Raw genomic sequence first — 22,617 nt, forward strand, 5'->3', positions numbered from 1 at the left:
GCTCGGGAACCACGTGGCGTCGCGGCAGTGACGTCACGCGGGGGCGGGGCCGGCGCAGGAGGGCCGGGAAGGACTCGGGATCGGGATCGAGACCGGGATTGAGATCGGGATCGGGCACAGCCGCCGCCGCAGCCGCCGCGATGTCGGTGAACGCGGACCTGCGGAGGGAGCGCGCCGCCGCCACCTTCCAGCCCGAGCTGCTCACCCACATCCTAGACGGCGGCCCTGAGCGCACCCGCCGCCGCAAGGAGATCGGTGAGGGAGGGCCCGGGCCGCGGGCACCGGGAGAGACAACCCCGGTCAGGGCTCGGAGGGGATGCGGAGTGGGGAGACCCGGGGAGAGCGGGATACAGGGCGGGGGTAGCGGGGTGAGGAGCCACGGAGTTGTGAGGGGGTCGTGGGGCGGGAGAGGGTGTGGAGGAGCTTTTGTGGAGAGGGGAGACGCCAAGGAGGGGAGAAAGCTGTGAGGAGAGGGTTGGCAGGTGCAGGGACAGTAAAGGGGAGGTTAGAGAGGAACAGGAGCTGCGTTACGTCCCTGGTCCCCCTTCTCCTCAGAAAGGGCATAGGGTGGCCCTGATAGAGCGGTGTCCTTTTACTGCTCTGTTTCCCCTTCCTCCAGAGTCTCAGAGGCGGCTTCCCATGGGCTCCGTCCCCTCCTTTTTCCTTCCTAGCATGCTTTTGCCCAACAGTACAAATGTCATCTGTTTGTCAACCGGCGCAATGTGGTTATGAGAGATTAATGAGCTACTTCCAGGCTCTTCCCTGGGCTGGGACTGTCAGAGTTGTTGTGAAACTTCGCTGCCAAAGGGGGGACGCAGAAAGTCTGTGCTCTCTGGGCACCTTGTTTTCCACTTGGCACAGGGGGGGATAATAACCCCTGTTATTATTGCCCTTCTGCTGGAGCTGCGTGGGGTTCAGAGTTCACAGGGCTGCCTGAGCCTCTGGGGCTGTTGCTGAGGGCCCCGCTGGTCTTACATCAGTGAATTGCCCTCCTGCCAAGTCCAGAGTGCTGTGAACTGTGTATGGGGTTTATGTGTGGAATGAGAGCGCCAGCAGCTCTCAAAGAGCTTTGATTTCATTCTCATTTCGTTAACCTCTCATTTTATTCACAATTTTTTGATACCCATACCTTGAGGTAGAGCAGGTAAAATGCTGGGTCGTTGCTCAACCCCTGCTGAGGTTTGTGGAAACTGAGTTTGTTTTCCTCTCCTGTTCTGTCCCCAGAGGCCTTAGTTCTTAATGACCCCGACTTCCAGCACGAGGATTTGAACTTCCTGTCCCGTAGCCAGCGCTATGAGCAAGCCATCAGGAAGAGCTCCTTGATGGTGATGAAGCTAAGGGAATATGGAATTGCAGATCCCGAGGAGATCTACTGGTTTAAAAGGTACCTAAAAAGATCCAGAGTTTGCTTCTTGTACTTCAGTCATCACCAAGGATGCTAGGGTTGTGCTTTTTTCCTGTGTTTGTTGTCTAAAGGAAGCTCAAGACCTGTATAAAAGCCCACTCGAGTCTGGCTTCAGTGAATTTCAGATGAAATCCTGAATTCCTTAATGTTGTGTTTTCTTAGTTTGTTTTTTTTTTTTTTTAAGAGAAATGCAACATTAACAATGATATGCTCTTCTGTATGTGTGGTGCAGAAACTAAAAAACAGAACTTGAAGTCAGATTTTTTTTTTCCCGAAAGGAATAAAAAAAATCAAACTGAATTACTTTGAATCTGAATAGATCTGATGAGTTTGTAGCTTCTAATGAAATCTCTAAAAGCTGATTACTTCACTTTGCACTTAGGCCCAATAAAGTCACATTGCAGAGATACTTGAAACGATTCCAAGATGGTTTATAAGTTTGTGTAGCACTGTCTGCTCTGGCTCCCTCCTCTAAGCTCCAGAGGTTCTCTTTGACCCAGAGGCTTTTTGTTGTACCTGACCTTTGGTTTATCTGATAGTACCACCTTTGGATGAAGTTAATGAAAATAAGATTGCCTTTACATGTGAGTTTTCATTCCTTCCAGAATAAATTAGAACTCAGTTCCTGATCTTGATGTATTTCTTCCCTTAATTCTGTTAAACTCTTTCTGATTTAATCAAACAGAAACTGATAACAGAGAAGTTACACAGATCTAGAAATCTCTCATAATCCCATGGATATATCCTCTGGCAGATTAAATAATGAGCCACAAGCCCCCTGTGACTGGTTTTGTGGAAAAGCTGGCATGGGCCCCAGGGCATGACCCCTGGCACTAGGAAATTGAAGTCATCTTGTCCACTGTGGTTTTACTTTCAGAGAAAATGGCCTGCACTGACCTGTGTCATGAAAGTTCTCATGGAAGTCATGTAAATAATTTAAAAATCATCATTGGTGGACAGTGATAACAGGGAACAAGCTCAATGACAGTAGGGATTATTCAGGTGCTGCACAGCCAAAGTTAATAATTTTTTTTCCAACACAGGGTTTATTGAAAGTGATGGGGAAGTTTCTTCATTTATTTATTTGTTTCTACAGAGAAAATTCAGCAAAGTCTATCCACTCTATCAGATGGAATATTTTAACAAATTTTCTGTCTTTTTGTACCATTATTAAGTGACAATATTATATGAAAACAGACTTTTCTGAAGTAGTCAAATGAGAGATTCTGGTTTTGTCTTTCCATAAGCTTACTTTGGATTCAGCAATTCCTAAGTGAATGAAAGTGTAATAAATATTTCATACAGATACCAACTAGTACCTCCATATCTAACATGGCATAAATGGTCAGGTGTGACTAGTCAGAATTCACAGTCCAAAGCCAACAGAAACAATAAAAAAGGCTTACTTCTCTCCAAGGTAAAATCTAATTGCCACCATTCAGGATTTCAAAATATAATTGCAGTTACTGCAGACTGATTGTATCTGCCATTTTTTATTTATTTTATATACCATATTTCTTCTGTAATAATGTGTGACAGAATGAAGAGCAGTGCATAAACTTCTTGCCTGCAGGTGAAGTGTTTGCTCTAAGAACTGTACACTATTGATATTCTGAAATGTCTTCTTTACTATAATCTCTGGTGTTGGCAAGGGAGGATGTGGGCTTGCTGCTGCTTAAAAAATTGATTAAATGAAAGGATTCTTTTTTCATCCTTTGATTTCATTTGCATTTTAACATCTGTCCCCACTTTCCCACCTGCTGAGTGGTAAAGATTTTTTAGATTTGGTGAACTGCACCCAACTGACAAAATTATGTTTATTTCTATCCCATATCCAAACATGCTAATTGGTGCTAACTGGAAATTACTTCATTAGTGCAAAAGGTGACCTGGAGAAAGTGGTTTGGGCTTATTCATTTTTCCAAACTGAAAACTGAATGGATATGGTGTTGCAACATGCCTCAAAAGAAGTTCATAAAATAGACTGACATCCTTGATTCAGATGTCAAGTTGTATTTATTGGAATTGACATTTCTACTTATGGAAGCTTAAGAAATTTTGTCAGTTATCCCCAAAAGGCAGGGACAGATTTACATATGCAATTTTTAAGAATTTTTTTCCTGTAGCTTTCCTAAAGTGCCAGAACACCTCTAGGTAGCTTTGCACATGACTCACCAACTTTGTAGCTTGATTTATGAGTAGGTGAGGAGAAATGCTGCTTCCTTCACTGCCCTGAAGATATACTTAAACAATTGCTGCTGCTGCTGCTGTGACATGTTCAAGTGAATGCTCCTCCTTCCTGTTTCCAAAGGGCTTTGTTGGACTCCAAATCATAAGAGGATCTATTAAATATACTTAATTGCTTTTCATGTAGTAATTCTTCTATGTCAACACTGCAGTTGCAGCTGTTGTGACTACAGCTTTGAAGGCCATCAGCCAAACAATGCCAATATTTCAGATTTCTTTTACAGTCTAACTGCTGCAAAATGTAAGTCAGCATGAAAAATGGGAAATGTTTCTGGTGTAATGCTCCAACGCTCTTGGAAGAGAGAGAGCTGCTCAGTTTTAATTCACCTCCAACTTCAATTAACTTTCATTGAGGAAAATGGGATTAAACAAAAAAGTGAAAAGCAGTTGAGACAAACTGGGTCACGGAAGAAGAGAAGATCTGAGAGCTGCTGGTCACCAGATGATTCCTGTGTTCATAAGCATTGCATGAATGTGCACTTTCCCTGTTGGAATTTGTTCTTACATCTCTACATTAGGACCTTTGAAACTCTACTATGGGCACTACTAAATTAATGCAGAGTGAATGAGTCTGGCTTAATTTTACTTTGATAGAGCTGGAACAGGAGTTTATTGCCAGAGCAGTTGTTAGCCCAGCTCTGAAGCCCAGTTAGCACAGGTCAAACACAGCTCTTGCTCCTTCTCCCCTGGGATGACCCTTCATGCTCATCCTTGAAAGAGTAACTTCAAGAACTGCCCAAAGCAGCAAAGTTTGCACACAACTAATGTAAAGTAAATGCCCCTGTTCTGTGACCCAGTTCTGCAGCCTGAGGATGGCTTTGCAGCTCTTCCTGTGGCTTTGGAGCCTCTGAACACACAGCTTTGCTTCTGTCGTCCTCTGTCTTGAGCCAGTGACACACCTGTCACATAAGTGCATTTTGCTGTGTGGGTGGCACTGGTTGCTGTGAAATCTGGGAAGGTCTGTATTGCCAAAGCACATATTACACACTGCCTTCTCCCAGAAGTGCATTTGGAGCTGCAGGCTCGTTGTGACACTGGTTGTTGTAGCAAGGCTGACCTCAGAGCAGCTGGGCATTGATCAGGTGGTCACTGCCACCATCACTCTTGGAACAGAGTCATTGAACTGTTACACAGAGCAGAGAGCAGAATTGGAGAACAGCCAATCCAGGTGCTGGGAGTGATGAAATTTTAATGGAAAGCAGTAAAGAGTTCAGAGAAAGAAACAGAAGGGAAGAAAAGCTGTTGTTCCTCCCTTCACAGCTGGTACCTCTTCTGTTTGCCCTGTGTTTGAGGAAAACAGAACTCTCTCTCATTGTCATTCAAGGTGTTAAAAGGCACATTAAGGAAATCCTAAATCTTCAGTGTGGAGTATGCAGAGAAGAACAGTTTCTGCTGTACTTTAACTTTCAGCTTAGTTAATGCAAGAAGCTGTTAAAACCTTGCACAATTTGCTACAGAAACATCATGACCATGACACAGGGCTGTTAAAGCATCCACTTGTAGAATGTCTGTTGTCTTCCTCCTGTCAGAGAAGGTAACAGCAATCATTAGATATCTGGCACTTGTGATTAAACCTAAACTTAGTTAATGCAAGAAGCTGTTAAAATGCTGCATGATTTGCTACAGAAACATCATGACCATGACACAGGGATGTTAAAGCGTCCACTTGCAGAATGTCTGTTGTCTTCCTCCTGTCAGAGAAGGTAATAGCAATCATTAGGTATCTGGCACTTGTGATTAAACTTCCTCATAGGCAGTGAAAGTTGCTGGTGTGACCTTTCAGAAGATTTCTGAGATGTTTCCTGGAGCATTACCTTCAAAGAAGCAGTGTCTGACCTGATTTTTTCTAACAGCAAAGCATGAGCTGCACATTTTTCTCAAGATCTTTCAATGACTGCTGAAAATATGCAAAGACCCATTCAAGCTCTTCCCAAGCCTTGAAACTTCATGTTTCAAGGTCAGCACTCATTTTCTCCCTGCAGTTTTGTCCTTTTTGGGCCCAGGGAGTAGGTGCACAATAATTGTGCTGCAGGCAGTGAGGGAGAAAAGGGTGCTGCTGTTGCTCTGTAGGTCCTGAGCTAAAAGAATGACCTACTTAGAAAACCACAAGAGTGTTAAAAAGTTCTGTCTCGATGTCCTTGCAGTATTTTTAAGCCCTTGGTCACCCTGAAAACATCAGCTTTGGTAACTGCTGCTGTAGGCAAGAGTATTTTTGGTGAAAGAACTGTGTGCCTCAATTCTAGGAACTTCAGACACTGTACCTGCACCCACACCAGCTTAAAGCACAGTTCATACATTAATCACCAGCATTAGATTACTTGATCACAATAGTTTTGCTCCTGGAAAAATCCATGGCTCATTTAGTCTTGTTCATTTAAAACAGGCAATGTGCAGTCCAGTGGTGCTTTGTCTCTCACTCTAAGGTTGGTTTTCCCAGCCTGTACAGGACCTGCTGTTGAGTTATCAATTATTTACTCTCTGCATGGTGCAAAATGTCAGTCACAAATGCTGCTGTATGGACAAGCTGTGTGCAGAACATCCCCTATGGTATTTATGCAGAGGGCTCATTTTTAACTCCTTTAAGTTTAGATGGAATAAACATTTGTGTACAGTAGATTGAAGATGAAGAAACTGTTCAAGCTGCTGAAGGGAAGATGTTTTAATTGAGAATGTGCTTTGCCTGGCATTGTGGCTACTAGATGATTACAGTTTTCTTTCATGAAATAACTTCTGCTTTGGTGAAGCTCTCCCAAAATGCCTGATTTTTCTTTCCATTCCCTCCAGCACTAGATGTAATGGTAATTTTAATTGAAGGTGAGTTCCAGATCTCACAACTGATAGAAGCAGCTGCAGGCAATACAGAGCTAGTCCAAAAAGAGCTCAGTCACCAAAGAAACCTTCTCATTTTTAATACATATTTCTTCTAACTAATAATGCCCTAGTTGTAGGCTACCAGCAGCAGTGGGATTTATTCCTACAAAGCCTGAGAGATGGAGGAGAAAATATTTTGGTTTTCATGTCCTTAGTTTCAAGTTCCTCATGAACCTTTGTAGAATAACGTTTTTTCCAGTTACATAGCAACAACAGGATTCATAGGGTGAAGAAAATACCATCTGATTCCCCATTAGCATTGCTGATGATGCCTCCACATTTGGAGGTTGCTTGTGGGACAAAGAAAAAAAAAAGGTTGAATGAGGCAGAGATCATTTATCTTATGCTCCAATTGGGGTAAAGCCTTTCAGGTTCATGCTAACAGTAAGACTGAGATCCAGATCCCTCTATTTCTCTCCTGTAGAACATGCTTGGGCAATTTTCCTGAACCTTTGGGTCTCCACTTCAGCATGTTTCACAAAACCATAGAGACCCAAACGTCTGCTGCTCAGAAGGAGAAGTGGCTGCCCCTGGTCCGTGGAGTCAAGATAATTGGCACCTACGCCCAAACCGAGATGGGACATGGTTAGTTCCCTGCAGGGATCACTGGGTAACCTCTGCTCTAACTCCAGTGGGTAATTCTTCATCTTCCCTGGGTCAGTCCAAAAGGGGAAAGGTAAAATTCCTCAGTTAATGGTTGATGTCTGTAGCCAGGCAGCCGCCTCATTTCACATCCTGACAATGCCAGGATTCCTTTTGGTCTTTCCCAGAATGCACCTCTCAGCTGATCTCTGCATGGGTAGTTGTTACCTTTGTTTTGAAATGAGGAGGTCGTTCTAAACCCTGAGAACCTGAATTTCACTTGAACCAGTTGACTGTGTCAATGAACAGTGCTGTGGTTTTTGCTTTTGCCTGATTTTGGGACATGTGTGCCAGAGCCCTCAGTGCATGGCTGGCCTGCACAAACAGGTCAGGAGCATTCCTGCAGGGGCAGTGGAGCACGGTGAGATTGTGAGTTCTGGTTGAAAGTCAGGTATGCTTTGCCCCAGGCACTCCTCTTCCAGATGTACAGCTTCCTGGCAAGGTCTTCTTTACAACAAAAAAACCCATCCTATTCCTGCTGCTGTTGAAAGCAACTTTCACTACTTCAAATGGAAAAACATTTAATGAATCAAAAAACAGTCTCTTGGCCCAGAACCTGGAATTATGGCTGTTAAGTACCAGCAAGAATAGTTAACAAACAGAGACTCCAGTGCTTGTGCTGGCATCTGAAGTGGGAAAGTCTGAAGTGTCAAGTCTGGACACTGCTGGATGGCAATGGCAGCTGCCTGGTTGCTCAGTTACAGCTGCTGAAACATTTGTGGAAGACTCGGTGGAAGAACCCTGTCCTCTGTCCTGCTCAACAAACCCAGCTCATCCCCAGAAGCTGAGAGAGAACTGAATGGCAACAATCAGTGCCTGCTGGCCTTATTTGCTTTCTCACACCAGCTGCTTGAAATCAGTCACATCCACACTGCAGTGATTGGTTTTACTTCTGATTTCACATTAGATCATTGCACTTTCTTGCCTGGTGATGGTTGATTTCCTTGTAGTTCTCTTGTTGTTTCATGGTTAAATTGGTATTTTGACACTAAATGGAATACAGTGAAATAGATATACTCTATTTGCTGAATAATTAAAATGCAAACATTTGGCATTCCTGCTGTGAATGTTGAGTAGCTGATATTCCATCAGTGAAGCTGCTGCAGTAATTGTCACTGAGCTTTGCTTAATTTAATCCTGATGTTTAAAATCTGGTGATGGGGAAACAGACCTCAGGATTATTGAATTGAACACTGGCCTGGATGGGTAGTTACTCAGTTTTCTCTTGGTGACTATATTATGTGTGATAGCCTGTGCTGATTTTAACCTCTTTCATAGTGAAGAAGTCTCTTTGTCTCTCAAAAAAAAAAAAAAAAAAAAGAAAGAAAAAACACAAATAGCACAGGGCAGAAAATTAAACAACTGAAAATCCTGTGCTGTTTCTATCTGGTTTATAACTACTGCTGATAAATAAGGATTTTTTTTTTTTTTTTTTTTTTTTTTTGGTCACTCTTTGGCTGTCAGCTCTAGCTGTTCAGTACTTCTCACCAGTACTGAACTCATTAAAATCTGGTATTCCTGGTAGGCCATCAGTCACTGTGCAGTCAGAAAGCTTAGAAAACCATGCTGCTGGGTTTATGAGATAGTTGAATTTATTTATAGGAGTCTGAGAATATCAAAAAACAGTTCTTAGGAAGGCCTAGGGACAGAACCAGTTCATATTAATGTGTATTTAGAGGACACAAGGATGCATTGTTATCACTGTGCTAAGAATATCAGATGAGTTTGAGCCAAGCTCAGACCAGTGCTCTTATATAATGCATATAATTTAAATTTTTTTTTTATATATATATATATATATTCCTGTTAAAGTAAAATTAAATTTATTTCATACATAAAGGAGCCAGATGAAGGTACTTGTCCTCAATCTGTCACCACCATTTTAATACTCAAAGCTGCTAATATTTTAAGATTGAATGATTAATTAATTCTTTATATTGAAAAGCTTAATAGACCACTTAATTACATCACAGTGGTGCTTGACAGAACATGGAGAAAAAGTAATTCTACTGCAGTATGTTTAATTGGAGATAATTTGAGCTGGTGATTTACAAATTGAAAAATGTTGGCTTTCTTCCCAAGTTGTTCATGTGTAACTTTGACTTACACATACAGAGCACTGTCCTTTTAAGAAAGTTCTTTAAAATAGCTGAAGTTGAAGGGAGTTGATTTGAAATGCCATGTACACTAATTGTGTCTGATATTTCATTTTTAAAAATTAGAGTAAATAGTACAGTCAGTTAGGATTTGTCTTTTTTAAAAAAGTAACATTTGTTGAAAATCCAACTTGTTTAGCTGAATAAACTGGGACTTCCACAGGATTCTACCTTCAAAACATGTCAAAACAAACAAACAAAAAACCACAAAAAAACCAAAAACAAACAAACAAAAAAAGGTGGACTTTCTGTATTTGGTTGAAAGCACACTGCATTCAGCCACATCACATCTCCAACAAACTGACATTCTCAGCTGACTATCTCAGCCCATTGAACTTAGGGATTCTCTGATGTTCAAACCAGAAGGTCTGGTCCATCTTTTGGTTTGGATTCATCCTTTTTTTTTAATCAATCATAGTGCATCATAAATAGGGGAATGTTGCAGATGCACTTTCTGCAAGATTACAGAGAAATGCCTTGCAGCCTGTTTATTTCAAAGTGAGTGCAATTTCTTATTGCTCAGCCTGAGAAAAGGACAGTGCTCTGGCTCTCTGAAATACACTTGCTGAATTCTGATTGACACATGAATCATTTTTTTTTCTTTTTGTCTCTTCCTGAATCTCCACCATGAATCCTCATGCTTGCTTCCCTCCCATAACATTCCCTTCACGCTCCCATCCCGTGACAATTCTTCACAGCTTTGTTCACCGCGGACGGCCTGAGCCTCTGGACCTTCACCTGGGCATGTTCCTCCCCACTCTCCTCACCCAGGCCACCCCAGAGCAGCAGGATCGCTTCTTCATGCCTGCCTGGAACCTGGAGATCATTGGCACTTATGCCCAGACTGAGATGGGCCATGGTACAGTACCCTCAGTAAATGCTCTTTCTGACGATGCCTTTGTGTGCAGAGGATTCCTGTGCCTGCTAGAGCGGTGTGTGTGTGTGTCCCACAGTTTAACACAGCCTGCTGTGGTTCTAGGGAAAGGTGGAGAGCCTCTGCAAGGGTTAATAGAGCATTATGCCATGTGCTGCTTCCCTCTTCCTCTGAAGGGAGGGTTGGATGTGTGTAGCTCTGTAAGGAATGGCTCCTTGTGCCATTCAAACCAGTGTCATTACTGCCCATCACTGGTGCTGGCAGTTTGGTGGCATCTGTTCATTTTACCCTTGCTGTTCTTTCCATTGGAGTTCTGCTTTGCTCTAATTAATGTTCAGTGTAAAGACAAAAGGACAGAGCTTTGAGGTGGTGAAAGAGATGCCAAAAAATTAAGAGTTGCTTGTTCACCTCAGGATTAACCTTGGTTCCAATGCTCATGTTCTGTGGGGAGCTTTTTCCCCTTAGTTCACTCCCATGTGTTCTTTTTAACTGACTGTGAAATGTTTTGGGCTTTTTGAGTTCTCTGTCTCATGTTGACTTTGTTTTTTGTTGCTATTCCTTCGCTTTCAAGCTTTGAAATGGATTTTGATAACTCCAGCAGTATTGTGATTGCAACACTTCTAATTCAAGTTTCAAAGGAAGGATATTCTGCCTTGGGAAACTTTAATTTTGGTCATCTCAGAGTTGCAAATGAGAATTATTTTCTAAAAATGAGCAGGATTCACCTTTGTGTTGAAGGGAAATGTAGAGACTGTGTGAAGCATAAAGTAACTGCAAGTCTGAGGAGAATCTCTTGGAACTAGTGAGGTTTGAAGATCCTTTGCCAGCAGAGTGAGTCTGTGTTGAGCTGCCTGTGGAAATGTGCCATTACCTCCATGCTTTGGGAACGTGGCTGCTGCAAGGTGATCTCCTTTTTCCTGCTGGAGCTCTTGTCCTGCCCTGCCAGTCCAGACTCTCAGGAGTGTTCACAGCTTGTCTGGTTTAAGCAAGTAGGCCTGGGGATTTTGGGAGTTTTTAAAGCATTCAGGGGCAGTGCCACTGCTCTGAGACAGGTGTGTGGGAAGTGAAGCATTGAGGGCAGAAGACAAAGACTGTTCCTGGAATTATCTCCATCTTTATGTAGTCTCTTCATCTACCTGCATCAGCACCTGGCATACACATGCCATTACTTGTTCTTTTGGAGCTATGGATGGTCTCTTCTGGGAGATCAGCTCCATCAAGTGAGGAGAATGTAGGCTTGATGAGGGAATGGGCACTGTTTATTTCATCTTGTGGCTGAGAACTGGATGGTTTTATTTTGCATTTTAGTGAAATTCAGGTGATTGTGTTCCTGTGGAACATTTTGAACGAGAAAGGGCTTCTGCTGTGTGATAGCAAAAAGGTGTCAGATTGGAGGTGCTTGGAAAACCAGTCTTAGACCACTGGGGAAAAAAATCAGTGTTTTCTGAGAATTGGCAGTCCCAGAATATGGTCTGACCCTCACTTGCTCTTCCTTAATTTGTTGCTATTTAGCTTTTTATACATATAGCCTAAAAGCAAAATTAAAATTCAAACATTACTACTGGAGTTCCACTTTCCATTGCCCAGTTCTGTCCTTATCTCTGTTTTGTGACTGACTTCCTGCCAAAACAATGTGTTTGCTTGTTTCCAGGGACTCATCTCAGGGGCCTGGAAACAACAGCCACTTATGACCCCTCCACACAGGAGTTCATCCTCAACAGCCCCACTGTCACCTCCATTAAGTGGTGGCCAGGTGGACGTAAGTGTGTCTAAATCTGGAAGATGCATGGAGTAACTCAGGGAGGTGATGCTGTGTGTGTTATATCTGCAGAGTGATAGCTGAAAGTTGATCCAAAGAGTTGGCTGAAATCCAGTCACTCTTGCATAACAAGCAGACTTATCAGAGCCTGCTAAACATTGTGTGCTCTGGACTGTTGCTCAGAACCATTCACACTGTGGATTTGGTGCAATTTTTGATTGCTTCTATGAAATTATTTCTGGTTCTTCAGCTTCACTGATGGATGTGCTAAGGACTCAGTGTTTCATAGTCAAGAAAATTGTGTTGTTTAACTTCCATTGACTTGAGCAACATTTTGTGATAGATCTGTCCAATTGGGGTGACATCCAGTGGGTTCAATCTGGTTTTCTAGAGCATGATGTAATGAGGTTATCTCAGAAGAAAGACTCAGTGTGTGAGTGTGTGTGACTGTGTTTCTGTGCTGAGTCCTGCTCCTGTTGCAGTTGGGAAGACGTCGAACCACGCCATCGTCCTGGCTCAGCTCTACACCCAGGGCCAGTGCAAAGGCCTGCACGCCTTCATTGTCCCCATCAGGCAGCTGGGCACACATGAACCTCTGCCAGGTACAGATTTACACTCAGGGAGTGCATTACAGATAACATCTCTTTCTCTCTCACTGTATACAGTGTTTGTTAAATTTCCTGCTGCGTTGGTTAAAGTCCGTGGCTTATTTCGTTAGCTGAATTCAGCTGGTAGATCACAGGGCTTAAATGAGTCTTTCTTACAACTGAACTACCACTAAACCATCTTTCCTACCAGGTCTTCAATGTGAAGTTTAGTTTGGGATTTGATTCTACCCCAGTGAAGTTTAGTTTGGGATTTGATTCTGCCTCAGTGTGTCCCAGCTATGCATTCCACAATCCTGCTTTCTGATAGGGGAAGAAGAGCTTTCATCACTCTTTAGCTGGATGAACTTTATAGACAGCTCATGCAGTGAGTGGATAGTGGGGCTGCATGGAAGTTATGGAGATTCCCATGTTTTGATGTCCAGTTGTTGTGGTTCAACTGATCAGGCAGCTAAACACATACATCCCTCCACACAGAGGGATGGGGGAAAGAGTTGTGAAAAAGGTAAAAGTGGTAGGCTGAGATAAAGACAATTTAATAGGACAGAAAAGGAAGGGAAATCAACAATAATAACAGCAACAACAATAATATTAATAGTAGAATATGCAGAGCAGGTGATCACTGTGTGATTGCTCAGCAGCAGCTGACTGATGCCAAGCCAGTCCCTGAGCAGAGAGCTGTCATTCCCCCCAGCTGGCTTCACCCATTTTTATTGTCGAGCATGATGCCACATGGTGGGGGATATCCCTTTGTCCGGCTGGCTTCAGCTGTCCTGGCTGTGTCACCTGCCAGCTTCTTGTGTCCTCCCAGCCTCACACTGTTGGGGCAGTGTGGAAATTGAAAAGTCCTTGTCTGATGCGAATGCAACTCAGCCACAACTGAACCAACAGTGTGTTATCAACATTGTTCTTGTGCTAAATCCAGAACACAGTACTGTACCAGCCGCTGGGAAGATAATTTCACTCTGTCTCAGCCAAAACCAGGACACCACTTTTCCATCAAAGAGATTAAGGTCCCTGTTAACTGTTACTCATAACACTGCTAGGCCTTGCTAGAAAACTAACCAATCTCCTTATTGGAGAAGGCTTGAACCTCTTGTGTGCTGTTTAGTGTTTATTTCTTAATGCAAGTGGCTTTGTCTGTGGCAGGTATCACAGTGGGTGACATTGGCCCCAAGTTTGGCTATGATGAAATGGATAATGGCTACCTGAAAATGGACAACTTCCGAATTCCTCGGGAAAACATGCTGATGAAATATGCCCAGGTAAAGCAGTGAGCTTCAGCATCTGCTGTTGGAAATGGGCCTGCTGAATGCTCCTGTGAGCTTGAGCACTGCACCAAAAGGGTTGTGGGTGGCTGCTTGATGGGTTTTGAGTGTGAACATGTAAAAGGAAGGAAACTTCACAAATCGACAGGCTGTATTTTTTTAAATCTTTTATTTTTTGGCAGGTTGAACCAGATGGCACCTATGTGAAACCAGTCAGTGACAAGCTGACCTATGGTACCATGGTGTTCATCCGTTCCCTCATCGTGGGTGACTCTGCTCGCTCGCTGTCCCGGGCCTGCACCATCGCCATCCGCTACAGCGCCGTCAGACACCAGTCTGAGCTGAAGCCAGGGTGAGGGCAGGAGACCCAGAGCAGCCAAACTGCTGAGGGAAAATTCTGAACTACTGGGAGGAATGGGGGCTGTGACTGATACTTGCTTTGGCATTCAGTATGGTTTCAAAACAGTGTTTGTCCTGGGGAGTGCATAATCTTTCATTCTTGGAATGTCCTCCCCTGCCAGAGGCTTTTGCTGGATGGTGTTAGAGAGTCTGACTTGATATGGATGGTGAACTTAGTTAGAATAGGGATAAGTGGGATTTCTGCAGCAGGCTGCTACCACTGACATGCTGACTCATCTGTGTTTTGCTCCAGGGAACCAGAACCCCAGATCCTGGATTATCAGACCCAGCAATACAAACTCTTTCCTCTCCTGGCAACAGCATACGCCTTCCATTTTGTGGGAGCCTACATAAAGGACACCTATCATCGTATCAATGGGGACATCAGCAAGGGGGACCTCAGTGAGCTGCCAGAGGTACTGTGTCCTCTGGAAACCAGTGTGTTGGTTGAATTTGTGTGAGGTTTCTAAACAGCTTGGAAAAAGAGTCATTGAACCTTTTTGGCTTTCACTCATGAGATGTCTTCTATTTCTGTAGTTTCAGAAGCCCCCCAGTCCAGAATATGCTGGTGACATTTATTTGCTCTATTCATTTAGCACTATATAAAAAACAGGGAGTAATGCACAGTGAGAAAGCTACTGGGAATATATTTTTATTCAAAAGGTGCATTTCCAGGAATGATGGAGTAATGTTTGGGAGTTAAGACTGGTCTTGTGCTTGTGCTGTAGCTTCTTCATTGTTCTTCCAGGTGCCTAGGGTAGAATAGGCTTGCTGATGAAAGTGTCAGTACTATACTGAGGGGTTAGGCTTGTAAAATGTTAATTTGCTGTTAGGGCTTGTGACAATGGGCAGTTGAAAACAGTCTTGTACATAAAATGTGTAGGGGCAGAAGGCTTAAAGACTTAAAATAAGTCTTTCCATGTACATGGTTTCATATAAATATTTGGCTCAGGAAAGACTTCCTTCAAGAAAAACAAAAACCTGTGGAACAGCACAAGAATGGTGTTGACTCCACTTTTTCTGGGAGTCCTTAACATGTATGTGTGCAAGCTAAGAGTGGAAAATAAAGCTGGCTTTGCTGTTTCCCCTCAGCTGCACGCCCTGACAGCGGGGCTGAAGGCGTTCACCTCCTGGACTGCCAATGCTGGCATTGAGGAGTGTCGGATGGCGTGCGGCGGGCACGGCTACTCCCGCTGCAGTGGCATTCCTGACATCTATGTCACCTTCACCCCGTCCTGCACCTACGAGGGGGAGAACACTGTCATGATGCTGCAGACTGCCAGGTATGGGAGCTCTGCACAGGCATGTTCCAGCCTCTCTTCATGGTCCTTGTGGCTGGAGTCGGTACCAAAAGGGTTAATTGGATTTCTGCTATGTCTGTGTAACTTTGGTCGGAGAAACAGAATCCCAGCAAGGACACTTGGGAGATAAGGGGGAGACACCTGGCTTAGGAATGCAGCTACAGCCAAAACAAGAACTCAATCTGGGAACGTGGGGAAGGTTTTATGGTAATGAGTTAATTGTAATATGCATGTAGTGACTGTATGTAAGCAACACACTTGTAAAAAATCACATGCACATAAGTAGGAGTTATCCCCATGCAACCAGACACCTGTAATAAATGATGCCTTTCTTAATACTAAATTGGTGTTGAGGAGTCTTTTATTTACAGTGAATTTGGTGACAAAGTAAAGAGCAGAAGTGTCTGTATTAGCACAAAAGTGGTGTCATGTTTCTGTCCCCTGCCCCATTTTTGACAGATAAACTTTCTGGCCTGAGCCTCAGTGAGATGGCTTTTGTCCATTCAAACAGCTCATGAGTAAGAGCTGCTGCCATCTGCTGTCTCTCTTTTCAGGTTCCTTATGAAAAGCTACACCCAGGTGACCTCTGGCCAGCAGGTCAGTGGCATGGTGTCCTACCTGAACGACCTCTCCAGGCAGCGCATCCAGCCCCAGCACGTGGCTGCCAGGACTGTCACCGTGAGGATCAACGACCCCACCAGCTTGGTGGAGGCCTACAAGTCACGTGCTGCCCGGTGAGCTCACACTGACTGGGCTGAGCCAAGAAAAACTGGGTGAGGTGGTGGTGATGCACTGCCCTGTTTGTGCTGGGTTCTCGAGGTGTGGCTGGCAAAACTTTGATCTGTGTGTTGCTTTCAGGAAGTGACACACTTTACTGGGTTGGGGTCAGGGTTAAGGCTTTGAGGTTGTTCACAGCCTGCCCATAGCCTAGTTAATCTGCTCCTCAATCCTTTGTGATGTATCTTTTTCTTATTTATGTGTAAAGTATATTCAAACTTACAAATACCAAACTACTCAGAGATCTCTCTGGAGAGAAACATTCCTGATATTAAAGTTCATTGTGAGGGAAGGGGGAGAGTAGAACAGACACCTGTTTGTGAGTAGATATTGAAGCACCACATGTGTGCTGTCAGAAGTCCTCTTACCCCTCTGTAGCTGTATTGTAGCTGCAGCAGTGATTACTGGTGTTATAGAGGCACAACCTGTCACTTCAGTCACTGTCTTTGGCACATGAGAAAAATTCTGAGCTCATGTGCCATGACTGACATGTGTGGATTCAGTGTATGTCATCCTGTTAATGTGGTGTTGTTATTTAAACTGTTTTTCTTCCTCATGTGAAACAGGCTTGTAGAATCGGCAGCAAAGAATCTGCAAGCTGAGCTGGCCCACAGAAAGAGCAAGGAGGATGCCTGGAACAGAACTTCTGTTGATCTTGTGCGGGCATCAGAGGTCAGTGATGTGCCTGCTCAAGAAACATGCTGTGAGAGCTGCTGATGTTTCTGTGTCCCTGACTGAGCCTGTTTGGTTCCTGCAGGCCCACTGTCACTACGTGGTGGTGAAGCTGTTCACAGCCAAGCTGGCTGAAGTGGGTGACGCCGCCGTGCGCGCGGTGCTGACCGAGCTGTGCCTCCTGTACGCCCTGTTCGGCATCAGCAGGAACGCAGGAGACTTCCTGCAGGTTGGTGCCTTCCTCCAGCACTCCAGATCTCTGAAGCCAGGTTCACTGCTTGCAAGTGTGCTTTAAATGCCAAGCTGTGTGGATGTTAGAGGTGTAAGTTCTTGGCTGTTGGTTGTCAGAGGGTCATTAGCAGTGCCAGCCTGCTGGAAGGCTCTTGTAGGTTTCCCTTGTGATGAATGGAAACCAGGCATGTGCGGAGGTTTAGCTGAAATGGTTTCCAGTTGGTGACCAGCTGCTGTGTCTTAAAAACCAAGGAATTAATAAAGGAGCTGCAGTTAGATGTGCTCACAGCTAATAACCCTGAAAGGGGATCTTGTGCTCCAAATTCTAACCCATCCTTCAGTTAATGGCTTTACTCTGTCAGGCATTGTTTTTTTTCTGTTCTTCTGTCAGTTTGAGAATGCATTTGTGCAGCAGTGTTTTGTTTGCTCTTCTGGCAGACATGATATGTTTTGTCTTCCCATTTTCCTCTTTGCTGCTTACTAAAAATTTCCCTGAAGTCAGGCACAGTTTAATACCCTTATATGCATATTCTCTAAGGAAACTTGTTGCTACAGTTAACTTACAGGTACTCAAAGAGTGAATCTCCCATCCAGGAATAATAGCTGGGCAGTATGGAGGGCATCTCCTTCTGCTTGTGCACTGTGGCAAATTGCCAATTTAATTACTTAGAAAACCGAACTGCTGCGTTTTTGTGTGTGGGAAAGCTGACCTGTGTGAGACCTTGGGGAAGGGAAGGATCTGTGACTTGTGTAATGCTTGTTTCCTCTCTCAAGGCTGGTATCTTGAGCAGTGCCCAGATAACCCAGGTGAACCAGCAGGTGAAGGAGCTCCTGGCTGTCATTCGTCCCAATGCAGTGGCACTGGTGGACTCCTTTGACTTCCATGATGTCCACCTGGGCTCTGTGCTCGGCCGCTACGACGGCAACGTCTACGAGAACATGTTTGAGTGGGCAAAGAAATCCCCACTGAACAAAACACAGGTAAAGAAACCTCTCTTCTTCTTCTCACATGCCCAAAGAAATAACTCAGTTTAGGGTTGTTAATTGTGCTCAGTGATCTCAGCAGGTTGTTGAGGAAGTGGGGAGAAAAGTCACAAGTAGTAATGGACCAAAACTAACAATCTACTTTCAGTTTGCTCTCTGTAGTTTTCTCTCCCAGGTGTACCTTGCATTCATCCCTGTGGAATCTCTTGAGCTTCTCAGTTGAGGGAGGAAATGATGCACTCCACAGAGAAACAACTGAAGTATTTCAGTGAATTCAAAAGCAATTCTCACTTGCTGTTAATTCTGTTTAGTGACAGTAGCTGTGGAAGCCTTGCCCATTTTCTGGCAAATCTTCCACTCTTCAGGCCCTAGCAGTGAGTGGAGGAGAAAATAAACTGTTACCCTGTAGTATTTAGGTGTCAGATGTTGTATATCTGGCCTAGGATTGGAGCTGCAGCTGAGCTAAAATAAACTGAAGCGTCCCTGCTTCATCAGCCAGAATAGTAAATCCTGTTTCCTGGTGCCTTTATTTGATGAGGGCAGACTGTGTCTCCTGCAATGGGCTGCCAGAGACTGCAGCTGCAGTTAAATCCCACAGTTTGCTCAGTGTTCTGTACTTCTGAAGTCAGTGGGGCTTAGGAGCTTCATTACAGCCCCTTAGGAAACCTGAACCAGTTTTCTTGTAATTAAAATGCCAAACAATAGTATGGATATAAATTTTACATTTCTTTCTTAAAGGAAAGGTAGTGGGCAGGCTGTTTTTTATATCCTCATGCTTTCTATCACATAGAGCCTGAAATATAGAAGATATCTGGCTGTTCTTAAATCTCCAAAGTGCCTCTGATTCAAATATTCTTAGTATACAAACACACTGCAAGATGTGAGGAGGTAAAACTGTTTCAAAGATCAAATCTGACCTTGTAACCTCTGTCGTCTTGTCCTGCAGGTTCATGAATCTTTCCACAAACACCTGAAGCCAATGCAAGCCAAGCTGTGAAGCCTGCAGGTTTTTTAAAATGCACTCTGGCCCTGCCCTGAAAAGTGGGTGTTTGCATCCTTCCTTCAGGCACCTAAATCAAACCTTTGAATCCTGTAGCTGTAGGACAGTGAATAATTGTAGCCTTTCTTTCCTCTTTTAGGTGAGGAGGTGTTTGGGGAGAATGCATAGGGATTGATGCCTGTTTTTAAAGTGCAATTATAATGGTAAAATTAACCTTTTAAAAATCTGGGAAAGCTTTATGGATTTATACAAGGATTGTGTTTGTGAAGCTGCTAACTAGAGAGAAGTTCCTGTCAACTGGAAAAGGTGGCAGGGCTTCACTATGACATAGTTGACAGCCCTCAGGCAGTAGCTTCTGGTGAAGTGTTATGTCCTCCCCTCAAAAAAAGCATCAGTGTCTTGATTTTTCAATTTTTTTTTTTTTTTTTTTTTTTTGTTAAATTAGCCCCACCTCTTTCCTCATTTGGCCAATGTTTGTGCTGTGTGAAGCTTCCTGCAGAGCTCTGTGCATGTGAGTCTGTGTGTGTTTTCCTGATGGATCTGGGAAGTAAATACCCATCCTTCTCTGGAGCTCTGCTTCAGGCCTCTTTCCAGAAGAAATCCTTGTGTTTCCTTTGTTTTCCTTCTTTCACTGCCCTGCACAAACTCCTTTTTCCTTTGTGCCAGCTCTTGGTTAATAGGAGGTCAAAGGAGAACATAGTGATGCTGCTCTGAGGATAAAACCAACTCACAGTAATCAGCTGGGTGCTGATAACAGATGTTCTGCCCCTCTTTTCACTCTTAGCATTTTCAAGCACTATCTTGAAGCACTTTACAAATGTTACTTATGTTGATTTGGAGGAGAAAAAACCACATGTAGTGGTAAAAACTGCAAATTTGACCTGGAATGATGAAGCCAGTATTGGAGGGCAGAAATCAGTTTTGACCAATGTCCTCAGGTCTTCTGATTTTTCCGGGATGTTGTCCTGGCTTTTTAAAGGCATTTGTCAAGAAAATGACAATCCCAAGTGAAGTGTCCAGATTTTTTTATTATTTTTCCTGCCCATGCATTTCCAAGGAGCTTTCTCTGATTTGCTTAATTTTGTTTTGATACCGACTTGGGCCTTGCACGGTGCTGTCTGATGGAACAGGAAGAAATCAGCTTGGAGGAGAACATCCTGCTGCCCAGGGAAATCAGTGCAGCAACTACAACCAAGCAAAATCATTGCTGCTTTTCCACACCAGTAACATGTCCAGTAACCATAAAACCTTTTCACACTAGAGAAGGGCAGCTCTTAGCTTAAAATTGTTAAAAGCTTCAGCATGAACCCAAATCCTGCAGTTCTGAGGCAACCCGTGAGAAGCTGCTTCTCTGCAGCTTTGGGCTCTGTTAGTCTCTAATTTTGAATCAGTTTTCTGGCACTAACAATGATCAGACACAAGGTTTGGCTCCACGTGCAGTAGCTGAACAGAAAGAAATGTTTAATTTTAAATAAACTAATCAAACTTGCCTTTTGGCTGCCGAGTGTTTCAGGTCCTGTGGAAGTTCAGGATGCCAGAGGAGGCTGAGGGCTCTGCCTTCCCTGTGTCCAGTGGAACAGGCTGCTGGCCTGGGGAGGGGGGGATGGAGGTTAAAAGGTTAAAAATATGCTAATGAGAACAGCACTAGCTGTGTACAGATCTAATAAATTACAAAAATGTGTTTTCAGACAAAATGTCTTTCTTTTCACACACTGCCTTGAGTGGATCTCATGTAAATTAATGGGAATGAAGTATTGAGAAGACCTTAAATTAGCTGGATTTTGGTGTTTTATATAGTGTGACCTCCCTGGCTTTGCTCTGCAGTGTTGTGGGGATGCCATGGGGATTCCTGTCCCATCCCAGGGGATCCCATCCTGCTGCCCCAGCCCCAGGGAGGCACAGCTGGCACAGGGCAGGGCTGGCTGTGGCGTTTGCTCGGTGTCACTGCAGCTCCAACAGCAGCAAAGGCTGATCAGCGCCCACAGCAAGGTGTGACCATGGGACTGGGCAGCAGCAGCCTCAATTCACAGTTGTTTTCCTTTCATTTTTGGAGAAATGGAAACAGAGAGAAGGAGAGTTGTTTTCAGTTTTGTATTTTGATGTATTGGGAAACACTTTCCTTCCTTGCTGTTGGTGAGGATTTTGTACACTTCTCACCTTGCTGTGGTTGGTGACAATGCCTGAATGCCACACGTGGCATGGTTTGCTGTTTCTCAGGGTCAGCAAACAGTGTTTAAACTCTGCCCTGCAGCCTCATCCACCTTTCCATCAACACGATGGTGCCATTTCCACAAGTGCTGAGCCTCTTGAGGTGCAGGAACAATTTCAGTGCCAAGCTGTTAAAAACGGAACCAGACTCCCGGTGCTGAGGTGATTTCAGCATTTGTTATAATAAAAAGAAAGGCCCAAAGCAAGGGATACTAAAGTCATTTCAGCATTTGTTATAATAAAAAGAAAGGCCCAAAGCAAGGGGGCGCGGGCCGAGCAGGAGCGTTCCCTCAAGGATGGAGCAGCGCCGGCGCTGGGGCTGCTCAGCAGCGATGGCCCCGATGCTCCAGGGGAACAGCACAGCTTCCCTGGGTCAGATCCCCCTTTTTATCCTGTTTTTTGTCCCTCTGGATTGGTTTCTGTTTGGATCCTTCATTTGCATGAATGTTTAAGGCGCTCAGTTGCCCATTACAGTCCTGTCCAGGCTGGCTCATTTCGCCTGGGGGTGCTGCACTTTACTGAGGTGTAATTTCTTATAACTACTCTTTTAACCCATTTTACAATATAACAACTGTTAGGAAAATTAATCCACAAACACCAGAGGTTTACATCCAAAAAGGAGACAGAGGAGCCCTTTTTTGGCTTTATTTCAATAAAGGGAGAGGCCACGGGGCATTCCCCTGGGGTCTCTCAAGTTTTTGGAGGATGCAGCCTCCTTTTTATCCCAATTTCCCGGCCACATTTCCCTTCTCTCTTTCCCCATTTCTGAGGTACTTGAGAGGTACAGACTTCCTAGAATGCCTGGTACCGAAGATTTCCCTCTAATGTACAACCCTCCCTTTTCATTTTTAATTCTTACGGAATGTAGGGGTTTTTCTTGTCCATTGTTTCTTTCATCTTTCAATGTCTAATTTCATTTATCAGCAAACCTACAGTTTATTTGTAAAAGCAAATATCTTTTTCCATTCATCAATCAGTGAAATCCTTCCCACTGTTTATTTCCCAGTGCTAGCTTTATTTACCAGCAGACCCACAGCTTGTTTGTAAAGACATGTTGTGAATAAGAAGCTTGACTAGACCAATATTCAAGCAGCAATCAATTTATTATTTAATATGGTAAAGTATGAGCAATACAGAGCTGGGTGCAGTGGGGGAAGTTTTCCCTCCAGCTGCACACCGATAATTGATGGTTACAGGTATTTATAGGGGTACCCATCA

General features: G+C 43.9%; 1 protein-coding gene across 3 annotated transcripts; it reads left to right on the forward strand.

Annotated features, from left to right (window-relative positions):
- Positions 1–51: 51 nt before the first annotated feature.
- On the forward strand, positions 52–20,885 carry ACOX1 (acyl-CoA oxidase 1). Of its 3 annotated transcripts, XM_059485649.1 has the most exons (15): positions 52–255; positions 1,225–1,384; positions 10,020–10,180; positions 11,847–11,954; positions 12,437–12,556; positions 13,709–13,824; positions 14,010–14,179; positions 14,480–14,642; positions 15,319–15,509; positions 16,082–16,261; positions 16,871–16,976; positions 17,062–17,205; positions 17,982–18,188; positions 19,138–19,232; positions 19,331–20,885. In XM_059485649.1, the coding sequence occupies exons 1-14, from the start codon at positions 141–143 to the stop codon at positions 19,186–19,188; spliced, it is 1,992 nt and encodes a 663-aa protein (XP_059341632.1). In that variant the 5' UTR covers positions 52–140; the 3' UTR covers positions 19,189–19,232; positions 19,331–20,885. The 3 variants fall into 3 exon arrangements, with proteins under 3 accessions (XP_059341632.1, XP_059341631.1, XP_059341630.1); XM_059485648.1 differs by lacking the exon at positions 10,020–10,180 and adding an exon at positions 6,948–7,108 and having other exon boundaries at positions 19,138–20,885; XM_059485647.1 differs by having other exon boundaries at positions 19,138–20,885.
- The last annotated feature ends 1,732 nt before the right edge of the window (positions 20,886–22,617 follow it).

The sequence above is a fragment of the Ammospiza nelsoni genome, chromosome 19 (assembly GCF_027579445.1).
Source record: "Ammospiza nelsoni isolate bAmmNel1 chromosome 19, bAmmNel1.pri, whole genome shotgun sequence".
NCBI lineage: Eukaryota > Metazoa > Chordata > Aves > Passeriformes > Passerellidae > Ammospiza > Ammospiza nelsoni.